Below are 13356 nucleotides of genomic sequence, written 5' to 3'. Positions count from 1 at the left end.
AGGACCAAAATGGACGGTGAGTCAAAGAAAGAAGCATTAGCAGGGAAGAAGGTAGAATTTGAAGCAGAGTCTGAAAGGAGAAGAGAGTTTCGGGGTCGATACTGGAATATGCTGATTGTTATCCTCTTGTTTTGGATCAGACAGCCCAGGATTATTGATAACCCGGTCCAACCAGCTAGAAGCTTGCCCTGAAGACTCCAGGAATTAAAGAATCTCCACACTGCAGGTAAAACACAGCGAAAAAAATCCTAGGAACATTAAGAAAATTGTGTTTCTAATTTCTGTTTATAATTTTCAACCTGATTAGAGATGGTCACACTTTGCCGTTTGAGTGATGATCCAATTGGTTAACAACAAGTTTTTCCAATTATGATTGGCCGTGAGAAGATGGAGAGCCATGACAATGTGTCAGGTGACCAATGGAATCAGCAAGTATGAGGGGAGGGGTGGGGTTGTCACATGATGAAACTCTTTATTAACTGTTTCGTGGGATGTGAACATCACTGGAAAAGCCAGCATTTGTTACCTGTTCCCCTACTGCCCTTGAATTCATTTATTTGTGCTGACATTTCAAAACTAAGAGTTTTGTGGGTCTGGAGTCACGTGTAGGCCAGATCAGGTAATATGGCAGAACTCCTTATCTAAAGGGTATTAGTGAACAGATGGGTTTTACAACAATCAATTATGGTTTCATGGTTACCATCATGGAGACTAGCTTTTGATTTGCTTTATCAAATCAAATTTAGACCAGTTGCTGTGCTGGGTTTATGAACTCACATTCCCAGATCATTAGATTGGGGGTCTCAGAATTATTCATCATTACCTCAATGCCACCATCTCACATTGATGCATGCATTCAACCAGAGTTGACAATTCTATTCTAGACCGTTGGTATAAACGAAGACTGATTAACTGTATTGTCTAGTGCCTTGAAAGGAGGCAGATGTTTATGTCTTCAATAGAAAGGAACGATGTGGTGGAGAATTGTGTGAGGACATGGATCTCTGAGGGCCGTTGGTATGTGATCTGATGGAGGCAAGTTGACAGATATTGGATGAACTTATTGGTAGAAGAGGGAGTAGTGTTTATAGACTTACCCACTCACTGCAGCTTCCTCAGTCCCTCCTGAAAGGTCAAAGATCTGGATGGATGAATGAGTGCAGCTACCATTGGTTTGCAGTTGCTCCACTGTAATAGTAAATATTGTGGTGCACCTGTGTTTACAAAGGACAGTGAAGAAATAGAGTTTACACAGTTTCAAAATTTATGTTTAGCAACTGGTACTTTATCCTTTCATTAGCAAGTGTCAGCTTTGACCAATATGTAATCTTTCTGTTTGAATTTAATTAAACTCCATTCCAGAATTGAAGCTAACACTGGCAGTGCAGGGCTGAGGGAATGCCCTTCAGAGGAGATATTAAGCTATAGTTCTGTTGTCTTGGCTGGGGCCTATTTGAAAAGCTGCAGAGAGTTCTCCCAATATCTTGTCCAGCATTCCCCTCTCCACCCCAGTTCCATCCCAAACCCAGCATGTTAGTCATTTTGCTTATTGTGCTGCGTTACACATACCTGTGCAATTGTGCTGAACAAAATAATGCGAGATATAATTTGGTTGTCTCTCACTTTTATGCTCACACATGGGGCAAAATGCAACTCAGAACATGAGCTCAGAGCTAAGAAATTGTAATTCTCGTTGGGATAACAGGTGTCAGCTGTACCTGTGTAGGTAAAACCCATGCTACTGGGCGGTGGGGATCCCCAGTGGAGGGCTCTCCATGTAGGAGTCCTCCCCGTTTCAGGGATCTGGGGTGGAGGGTGCTGCACGTAGTAGCCCCCTGCAACCACCGATTGCAGTAGTTCACAGACTCCCAGCCCAACTGCTTGTTCTGTGGGGCTGTGGAGTCCATGGACTATATATATATTGGGTGTGGGCGCTTGCACTCCCTTTTTGATTTTCTTAAAAACCTCCTCTGCTTTTGGTTGCATTTCAGTCCCACGCTCCTGATCTTCGGGCACCCGGTACGGAGGGGAGAGGGCAGGTCTGAAGACCTCATCGTGGGTCTGCTCCTGGGCCTGGCCAAAACTGGCCATAAACAGGTCCAGGCAGCGGGCCGTGGAGGGGGTCGTTAGGGCCGACTGCCTGCCCCTCTTCCACGGTTATGTCAGAGCCCAGGTGTCTCTGGAGAAGGAGCACGCATTGTCCACCAACATCCTGGAGTTGTTCAGGGAGATGTGGGCGCTGCAGGGAGTGGAGTGTATTATTTCCCCCCTCCAACTCTATTTTGATTTAATCCCTGCCCTCTCTATCACTGTTTGATCATGCAGCATTGCCCTTTGATCTGAAGGGCTCTGCTTGTCATTGGCCACTTGAGTGTTTCCTTTTCTTCCTGGTGGTGGAAACTGAATAAAGATTCATGCACCTTGTGTCTTTCACTGTGTCTTACACCTGCACACACACAACACAGTTAGGCGGTAGTCTGGGGGTAAAAGGGGAAAAGAAAAATAACAGGACCTGGCTCTGAGGGAGCTGGATCAGAATTTTTAAAAATTCTGCTCTGTGAGAACATGATGGGTCAAGTTCAACTCCAAGAGGACTAAGTTCATAATCCACACTAACACTCCCAGTGCCAACACTGGAGGAGTGCTGTATTGTCTGAGATGCTAAACTAAAGCCCCATTTCCCTCCAAACCCCATAAAAATATCCCATGGTCACAATTGCAAAGAGGAGCTGGGATGTTCTTCCTAGTGTCCCAGGGATTCCTTTTCCCTCAACCAACACCTAAACCAGTCACTCAGACATTGTTCATTGTCGGAGCCTACTGTTCACAAATTGGTTGCACCATTTTCGGTGTTTCCATCTCATTGCCTGTTATGTGCTCTGGAGGGGTGACAAGCATTGTAAACATGCAAATGATATTCTTTTGGATTAACTGGACTGGCTCCAAGAATGTGAAATGAAATAATTATGGCAACATTTGCCTAATTATTAATTATTACTCAAAATACAGCACTGTATGGGCAAGGTAAGTGCAACGGGGGTGTGATTTTGGGAAATGGAGTGGTGTCTTATAGAACATAGCACAGTACAGGTCCTTTGGCCCTCGATGTTGTGACCACCTTTTATCCTATTCTAACCTCCATACCCTTCAACTATCATCCATGTGCCTATACAAGAGTCGCTTAAATACCCCTATGTATCTGACTCTACTACCCCCGCTAGCAGTGCATTCCGTGCACCCACCACTCTGTGTGTAAAGAACCCCTGACATCTCCCCTGAATCTTCCTCCAATCACTTTACAATTATGCCTCCTTGTGATAGCCATTTCTGCCTTGGGAATAAGTCTCTGACTATTCACTCTGTGCCCATCATCATCTTGTACACCTCTATCGAGTCACCTCTCATCCTTCTTTGCTCAAATGAGAAAAGCCCTAGCTCCTTCAACCTTTCTTCACAAGACATACCCTCCAGTCCAGGCAACATCTGGGTAAATCTCCTCTGCACCCTCTCTAAAGCTTCCACATCCTTCCTATAATGAGGAAACCAGAACTGAACACAATATTCAAGTGTGATCTCACCAGAGCTGTAGAGCTGCAGCATAACCTCATGGTTCTTAAACTCAATCCCCCTGCTAATGAAAGCCAATACACCATATGCCTTCTTAACAACTCTGTCAACTTGAGTGGCAACTTTGAGGGATCTATGGACATGGGCACCAAGATCCCTCTGTTCCTCCACACTGTCAAGAATCCTGCCTTTAACCCTGTATTCTGCATTAAAATTTGACCTTCCAAAGTGAATCACTTCACACTTTTCCAGGTTGAACCCCATCTGCCACTTATCAGCCGAGTTCTGCATCTGTCAATGTCCCGTTGCGACCTACAACAGTCCTCCACACAATGTACCGCTCCACCAATATTCATGTCACCAGCAAACTTACTAAGCCACCTTTCCACTTTCTCATCAAAGTCATTCATAAAAATCACAAAGAGCAGAAGGCCCTGTTCTTTGGTGAGAGCTTCTATTTCCCACTTTCACTTTGATGAAGGGGACAAATTCTTTACAGGAGTAAGTTTCCATTTCATAGAATCCCCACATTAGGGAAGTCGGCCATTTGGCCCATTGGTCCACACCAACCCTCAGAAGAGCATCTCATCAGACCCTCCCTCCTATCCCATCCCTGTAACCCTGCATTCCCCATAGCTAAATCACCTAGCCTGCACATCCCTGGACACTATGAGTAATCTAGCACAGTAAAGTCCAAGTGGAATTATCGGTAGCCCATTAACCCAGAAGCTCAGATCATGTTCTGGGGACCTGGGTTCCAATCCCACCATGGCAGATGGTAGAATTGGAATTCAATAAAGAAGCTGGAATGAAGGGTCTAGTGATGACCATGAATCCATTGTTGATTGTCAGAAAAGCCCATTTTGTTCACTAATGCCTTTAGGGAAGGAAATCTGCCATCCTTACCTGGTCTGATGTGACTCCAGACCCACAGCAATGTGGTTGACTCGTAACTGCCCCCTGGGCAATTGGGTGAGCAATAAATACTGGCCTAGCCAGTGATTCAGTAAGTGAATAATAAAAAGAAATCCTTCTAAGCTGCACATCTCTGGACTGTGGGAGGAAACCGGAACACTCGGCAGAAACCCACGTGGACACAGGGAGAATGTGCAAACTTCACACAATCACCTGAGGATGAAATCGAACCTGAGTCCTGGCGCTCTGAGGGAGCAGTGCTAACTACTGAGCCACCATGCAGCCATTTTGGACTTATGCTGGAAGTGGAACTCCCCCAAAACTCAGTGTTGAAATGGAAGAAATCCCAAGGAAATTTACCTCTTGTACATTTAAATCCTAGTACAGTAATTGGCATAATGGAAGAGGCCATTAAGTCAGAGCAATAAAAAGCCAATGCCATTCTTTACCCATAATCCATGTGTCTTGCTCCACCTTAAATAATGATTCTATTTTTCAGTCAAGGCTGCAATATTTCCTAGTTTTACCCACACCCCACGGAAAAATATCTTCCCACTCATTATTAGGTCAGCCCTTGCAGCCTGCAACACATGGATCGCAGCAATTCAAGAAAGCAGCTCATCACAGCCTTCTCAAGGGCAGCTAGGGACAGTCAATAAATGTCTGTCCAGCCAGTGACACCTACCTCCCATGAATTAATGTTTGGAAGTACATCCTTGTGGGTTTTTTTGTTAAATGTGAAGGGCATCACTGAAACACAACATTGCATTGCTATATCACTGCCAAGCAGCGATATAGAGATGGCACTGCCCAGGTATTCACAGGCATGTTTCTGGGAAATCTTTGGATTGGTTTTCTGTGGATAATTGATCTCTGTCGAAAGGTCCAAGCTGCACATCTCTCAGCAGTGGTTGTACATCAGCTGAAGCGAGTAGCCCATAGGACGTACCATTCACAAAGACTCCTGCAGAACGAGTCCACAGGTCACAGGAAACATTCACACAGGCCAGTCCCCATGGAATAGTAATTAAGAGATATGTGTAGAACCCAGATTGTATAATATACTGCTATGCGTTATGTCTGTTATATTAGTATTGTTCAATATTAATACCTAGTAATAATGGTGGCTCTGGAGGTGCTGGCAGTACCATCAGTGAAGGCGCTCCCCGAGTGTTCGGGGCTGGCGTCACCATTGAACTTTTCAAGATGGCGGCACCAGAAAATGACATCTCAGAGGATGGTGGCTGGAGGGGGACTTTTGGCAAGATGGCGGCAGCCTGGCCTAGTCTGGCTGCACTAGGCTCAGAGTGGGGACTCCTGATGTTGGCAGGTAGGCAGGTAGGCGGCAACATGGTATGCCCAGGGTCAGGACTCTTGGCATCATTGAGGTGACAGCAGAGCTGGGACTCCTGATTGGAGGACGTGTATGGGTTCAGCACAGGATCTGGCATCAGTATGGCTCAGGACTCTCTTTCAGTTACATCTTTTATTCTTTTAATGTCAAACTATTCAAAATGGCACTGGATTGTGGCAACTGTTGAAGCTTTTCACTGTATATTACTGTAAGTGCAAGTGACAATAAATCACTCATTCCCTCATTAATTCATTCCCTCAGTTCAAGATGGTGACCCCCCCATATTCGTGGAATTGTTTTCTGCGGTTTCAGTTACCTGCGATTTACCATGGCCCGAACATATTATACAGAACCTTCCGGAACCAGGGACCAGGGGCTGCTGGGAAGGCAAATTTCCCATTCAAATGAATGGGTTTGCTCCTATCCACAGTAAGTCTTGGAATGTGTCCCCTGCGGGTACAGGGGTCTACTGTGTTTAGTGCTGAACACAAATATTGAGCTTCCCTCAAAATGCAGGAAAATGGGACAAGACTGGAGCTGACATGAAGACCATGAAATCCCTACAGTGTAGATAGGGGCCATTCAGCTAATCGAGTCTGCATGCCCCTACAAAGAGCATCCCCCCCCCATCCCCATAACCTTGTATTTTCCAATGCCAATCCACCTAACCTGCACACCTTTGGATTGTGGGAGGAAACACACACAGACACGGAGAGAATGTTCAGACTCCATATGGACAGTCACCCAAGGCTGGAAGTGAACCTGGGTCCCTGGAGCTGTGAGGCAGCAGTGTTAAACACTGAGCCATGGTTATTTCAAATAGCTGAGGGAGAGACTTGGAGAGAGTTGTTGTTGGCTGTTGCGTGTGCATGTGTTTGAAGTGACTTTATCAAACACCACGATATCAAAAGTACACATACAGACATCTGCTGGCAATCCAGCATTGGTGCATCTGCACGTGAGCAGGCTTTCAGCAGCCATCATTGTGTGTTGGGAACGCAGACTCTGTATTCTGTTTTTATGTGAAATTTGTACAGTCAGGCAACTGTCAAGCTGAGTTAACATTGACCACCAGGAACACTGCTGCAGCAATTCAGTCTGTCAGATAGCTACCTGTCCAGGTGAGCTCCTGCCAGTTTCTGGGCCTTTGTTCCTTCTAAGTACAAGCTCCAAGCTTCTTCACAACTGGACACAACAATCTCACTGAGCTCCTTTGTGATTCTAAAAGAAAGGAATATATATCAAAGACATACATTCTGCTGCTCCTTGGCAAATAAGAAGACGTCTTTCAAATGGAACGGAGATATAGATCAAACATGGTCTAATCAATGACAGTGTAGGCACGAGGCACTTAAGGCTATGTTCCCGTTCTGAAAACATCTTTAGTTCTCAGGGCCCACCTTGCTTTAAACACATTTTAATATATCATGCTAAAATACAGCAAAGTTCTGCGGGTGCTGGAGATCTGAATTAAAAGCAGAACTTGACTGGAGAAAACAGAATGAACATTTCGAGTCAAATATGAGCCTTCTTTGGAACTTAACATCTTATGCATTTTGCAGTGATCCCCAATTACATACCTGTAGTGATTGTAAAGAGGTCAGCCAGGTGGGCCTCATGGAATATGAGTTCCCTGACTGGGGCTGTTGACCTGGTCCAATCAGGGAGCCCTGGCTGACAGATAGAAACAGGAATGCCAGGATTCTGTATGCTGAGAGAGTTGGCTGTGAGAAAGCTGGATCAGTGTCAGGGACACTCCCTGTGTAAATAAAGGGTGACTTGGTGGCAGGATACTGGCCACTGTTGAGTTATTTCAACACTTTCCATTGGATAGCAGAGTTTAATGTCTTTAAGCTCTCTTTATATAGTTTATTGTTACTTTTATGCTTCATTGCATTCTCTCTACTGCTCACACCGTCTGATGATAGTGGCATTATTTCTCACATTTAAAAAAAAATTGGGGTATTTACTTTTGAACCTTGAACTTCATGTCCACTCCCACTGATGTATTTCAATTCAGCTCCTGCTAGCTTCCATTCCGCAGTCACCTTTACAGACATCTCAATGGGCTATCTCTTGGAATGGAATTCGTTGCTTATAGGAACTTAGGAACAGTAATAGGCCATTCAGCCCCTCAAGTCTTATCCACTATTTAATGAGATCATAGCTGATCTGTGGCCTATCTCCATATATCTTTGGCTCATTTCCCTAAATACCTTTGCCTAACAAAACATTATCTGTCTCAAATTTAAAATTCGCAACTGATCTAGCATCAGCTGCTGTTTGTGAAAGAGTGTCAGAACATCTACCACCACAAGTTCTTCCTAACATCTCTCCTGAACTGTCTGGCCCTAATTTATAGATGATGCCCCCTAGTTCTGGAATCTCCAGCTAGTGGAAGTAGTTTATCTTTATCTAACCTGTCTTCTCCGATTAATAGCTTGAAGAATTCAATCATATCACCTTTATCCTTCCCAATTCTAGAGAAAACAGGCCTAACATGTAGAATCTCTCCTCAAAATGGAACCCTTAAGCCCAGGCATAATATTTGTGAACCTACATTGTACTCCCTCCAGTGCCAACCTATCCTTCTTGAGGTGTAGTGCTTCACCTCATATGGAGGTTTGGCTAACTTTTTAATTCCCTGGAATAGACCTGACTAATGCGCATTGCTGGCAGGTAACTTTTATTAGAGACAAAAAAAACTGCAGATTGTGGATGAAGGGCTTATGCCCAAAACATCGATTCTCCTGCCCCTTGGATGCTGCCTGACCTGCTGTGCTTTTCCAGTGCCACACTTTTTCACTGCAGATTGTGGAACCCAAAGTAGACAAGCAGAAAGCTGGAAGAACACAATAAGCTAGGCAGCATTAGGTGGTGGAGAAGTCAACGTTTTGGGTATAATCCTTCCTGAAGAAGAGTTAACTTCTCTACCTCCTGGTGCTGTCTGGCATGCTGTATTCTTCCAGCCTCCTGCTAGATAATGTTCATTGTCCATTCCTAATTGCCCAAGATAAGGCCAGTATTGAGCTGTCTTCTTCAACTCCTGGAATCCATCAACAGCGCAGTTAGGGAGAGAGTTCCAGGATTGTAACCTAAAAACAGTGATGGAACAGCCAGTGAAGGAACAGACAGTTCCAAGTCAGGTTGGAGGAAAACTTGCATACAGTGGATGTTCTCATGTATCTTTGGTACAAACTCAATGGGCTGAATGGCCTCCTTCAGTGGTCATAATGACTCTTTGTTCACTCTGATCACATAACTGCAACGCCAAGAAAATACGCTGTGTGTAATCAGAGAATCATTGATTTCATAGGGAGTGTACAGCTCACACAGCATGCTGCAGTATCCCATACAACATTCACTGATGAAGATCTTATGCCCGAAACGTTAATTCTCCTGCTTTTCAAATGCTGCCTGACCTGCTGTGCTTTTCCAGCACTACACTCTTGACTCTGATCTCCAGCATCTGCAGTCCTCACTAATATTCACACCATGCATTCCCAAGGGAAATAACTGTACAGTGGCCGGTATCCTGTCACCAAGTCACCCTTTATTTACTTGTGCTCAGTATATTGGCTGTAACCAGCCAGCTCAGAGTCCCCAAACTGCGGAGATCCTAAATCCCCCGTTTCTATTTTTTTTGCAAAGAGTCAGTACCCTAAACGAAGGAGATTCTAAATCTCCTGGTTATATTTTTTTCCTCTCTCTCCTGGTTATATATTTTTTAAATCCCCTCACTCCCGTCTAACTGCAATAGCACTTATATTTTCCCCAGAACCCATGTTGTGTGTGTGCAGTTGTGAGACACAGTGAAAGACAACAGGTGTACAAATTTTTATTCAATTTCCACCACCAGGAAGAAAGGAAACACCCGAGTGGTCAGTGACAAGCAGTGCCCTTTACACCAAAGAGCAATGCTGTGTGATCAAATAGTGAGGGGAGGGCAGGGATCAAATCAAAATAGAGGTGGAGGGGGAAAATAATACACTCAGGTGCCCACCTTTCCCTGAAAATCTGCAAGGGTATTGATGGATACCGTGTGCTCCTTCTCCAGGGACACCTGGGCTCTGACATACCTGTGGAAGAGGGGCAGGCAATGGGCCCTAACGATCCCCTCCATGGCCCACTGGCTGGAATCCCCTGTTTCTGTTGGTCAGCCAGGGCTTCCTGATTGGCTCAGGCTGTGTGATTGTCGGACCCACAGGAATCAAGGCTGTATGATTGGAGGGCCAGTTAGAAATTTTACCCCAATCAAGGATCATGTCGTCTACGAGATCCACCTGGTTCCAATCTCTACACCAAGGTTTATAGTATGACACATGAAATCTATCATCCAAATATATCCAGTATTGCACATGAAAGACAAGTACTGGGCACCTCTTAACATGCAAAGTGTAACACATGAGCCATATAGATCAGGGACTCTTAATACAGGCAGCATGTACCAGGAAGAGAGAGATCTCACTTACAGCCCCAACACTGAATGGTACAGGCATTGTATTTCTCTGTTGTGGGGGTTGAGCAGGTCGACTGTGGAATCGTCACTGTGAATCTGAAGATTGGTGAATCAGTTGGTCAGTCAGGAAACAGAAACAGAAACGGAAACAACAACAACAACAACGACAACAACGGCAACAACGACAACAACGACAACAACAACATTTACATCTAGAGAATCACAGGATTGCTTCAGCTAATCATGCCTTGAACAATTCTTTGTAGACAAGCAGGAGGTGAAGAAATCAACGTTTCGGGTATAACCCTTCTTCTGGTCTCCTGCATGTCTACCTTGGATTCCAGCATCTGCATTTTTTTGTCTTCAACAATTCTTTGGCTGTTTTAACTTGATGCCCAAATTATGCTTTGTGTCCCAACAGCCTGCACATCTGTTTCTCTATAAGTAATTATCCACAGCGATCTGTGATTGGAGGACCAGCAAGGATCAGGGCTGTACGATCGGAGGACCAGCAAGGAACAGGGCTGTACGATCGGAGGACAGCAAGAATCAGGGCTGTACGATCGGAGGACCAGCAGGAATCAGGGCTGTACGATCGGAGGACCAGCAGGAATCAGGGCTATACGATCGGAGGAACAGGTGGAATCAGGGCTGTACGATCGGAGGAACAGCTGGAATCAGGGCTATACGATCGGAGGAACAGCTGGAATCAGGGCTATACGATCGGAGGAACAGCTGGAATCAGGGCTGTAGGATTGGAGGAACAGCTGGAATCAGGGCTGTGTCATTAGATGACCAGCAGGGATCAGGGCTGTATGATTGGGGGACCAGCAGGGATCAGGGCTCTATGACTGGAGGATCGGTTAGAATCAGGGCTGTTTGATTGGAGGACCAGCAGGAATCAGCTCTGTGTGATTGGATGACCAGCAGGGATCAGGGCTGTGTGATTAGATGACAAGCAGGGATCAGGACTGTGTGATTGGGGGACCAGCAGGGATCAGGGCTGTATGACTGGAGGACTGATTAGAATCAGGGCTGTATGATTAGAGGGCCAGCAGGATTCAAGGCTGTGTGATTGAAGGAACAGCTGGGATCAGGGCTGTGTGATTATGTGTTGTAAAATCCAACTGATTTTACCTGAATATTTGAAACTGTGATGAGATGCTTCTGATGATCTTCATCGTTCTTCACTTCTTCAAACAATTCCTTTAAAATCTGCACAAAAGTTTATCCGGCCTTAGTTTTATTTAGTATTTCGCCAGAGTGCCAACTAGTAAAAACAAAACTGCATTTCTATATAAGGCCTTTCAGTCTGGGCATCCCGAAATTGTAAAATCATTGGACATTATTAACGTGTAGTCACTGGTCTCATGTGGGAAATATGGCACTCAGTTTGTGTACAGCAAGCTTTCAGATACAGGAATACGATAGTGACTGGGTCATTGTATTTTTAATGATGTTGTTTGATGGAAAATGCCATGTGGTCTATCACGTGCACGAGAGGATAGAAAAGACCTTGGTTCAACATCTCATCTGGAAGTTGGTACCAAGTTACCACAGCATTAGCCTAGAGATTGCACTCCATTCTCCTGAACTAAGCCCCACAACACATTACTAACCGCCTTGATTCCTACTGGTCCTCTAGTTACACAGCTCTGATGCCTGCTGGTCATCCAATCTCATAGCCCTGAATGACACCCTACACAGTGGTAAAACCTTTAGATTAGATTAGATTAGATTCCCTACAGTGTGGAAACAGGCCCTTTGGCCCAACCGTCCCTCCAAAGAGTAACCCCCCAGACCCATTTCCCTCTGACTAATGCACCTAACACTATGGGCAATTTAGCATGACCAATTCAGTTGGCCTGCACATCTTTGGACTGTGGGAGGAAACCAGAGTACCCGGGGGAAACCCACGCAGACACGGGGAGAATGTACAAACTCCACACAGACAGTCGCCCAAGGCTGGAATCAAACCTGGGACCCTGGTGCTGTGAGGCAGCAGTGCTAACCACTGAACCACCGTACTGCCCCAAGTTGTATATGTTAAAGTCATCACCATCTTACCAGACCATAGGATGCTCTCTCACTAGAGAGAGAGAGATGATTGGTGATGTTTTAACCTGAGGGTGACCACACCTGAAGCAAGGGGAGAGTTTGGGTGACTCCTTAGTGGTGACTTCAGCCGATGTGGGAATTGAATGCTTCACTGCAAACCAGCCAACTGAGCTAACCAACTCCTTTGTAGCTACCTAAAAATTCATCCACCAGGTGTGAGCGTGAAGGCCAGTAGTTGTTCTTCCCTGAGAAGGTAAACAAATTTTGAATCCCTGACTCCTCAGTGAGCTGTGCCGGAGAAGTGAACCTTTCCATCCCCTAATAGGAGAGCAGCCATGAACCTGGGAGGAGAACAGTCAGCTAAAGGTGTTGTGCCTGGTATGGTGTGATTTTCGAAAGAGTTTCCTCACCCCTCCACTACTTTCACTGATTTCCTCCAATCCTGGCCTCTGCTGCAGTTGAGCCAGCCCCCTTAAAACAGATCAAGTTCCCAGGACCTGATGGAATACTTCTTGGCATATCAAAGGAAATAGCTGCAGTGATAGTGGATGCATTGTTAGTAATCTTCCAAGGATTCTTAGTTTCTGGAAAAGTCCTTGAGAATTGGAAAGCTGACAATGTAACGCCTTTATTAAAAAAGGTAGGGAGACAATAATAACAGATTGATGTTAGCTTAACATCTGTTATTGGGAAAATGGTAGAGACTGTGATATAGGATGCAGTAAAAGATTGTTTAGAGTCTAGGACCAGAGGGCAGAATAAGAGGTCACACATTTAAGACAGAATTAAAGAGGAATTATTTTTCTTTTAGTGGGTTGTGAATCTGTAAAATTCTTTAATGCAGAGTGTAGAGATTATAATGTGGTCGGCCAGATGGATCTCAGAATATGAGTCCCCTGTTTAGTGTTTTTACTCTGATCCAAACAGGGAGCCCTGGCTGACAGATATAAATAGGAGTGACGCAGGGAGTGGAGTGCATTATTTCCCCCCCTCCAACTCTATT

The 13356-nt window shown here is 45.0% G+C and overlaps 1 protein-coding gene across 1 annotated transcript in view; it reads right to left on the bottom strand.

The window, feature by feature from the left end:
* Positions 1–1093: 1093 nt before the first annotated feature.
* The window catches only part of LOC140492282 (kinesin-like protein klp-20), a 28414-nt gene continuing 16151 nt past the window's right edge, over positions 1094–13356 (bottom strand). Inside the window, exons 6-8 of the mRNA XM_072591237.1 lie at positions 10309–10391; positions 6950–7057; positions 1094–1214 (exon numbers count right to left, since the gene is read on the bottom strand). Coding sequence (XP_072447338.1) covers positions 1094–1214; positions 6950–7057; positions 10309–10391 — 312 coding nt within the window. The remainder of the gene's footprint in view (positions 1215–6949; positions 7058–10308; positions 10392–13356) is intronic.

The sequence above is a fragment of the Chiloscyllium punctatum genome, chromosome 20 (genome assembly GCF_047496795.1).
Source record: "Chiloscyllium punctatum isolate Juve2018m chromosome 20, sChiPun1.3, whole genome shotgun sequence".
NCBI lineage: Eukaryota > Metazoa > Chordata > Chondrichthyes > Orectolobiformes > Hemiscylliidae > Chiloscyllium > Chiloscyllium punctatum.
This window is presented reverse-complemented; position numbering and strand designations above follow the sequence as displayed.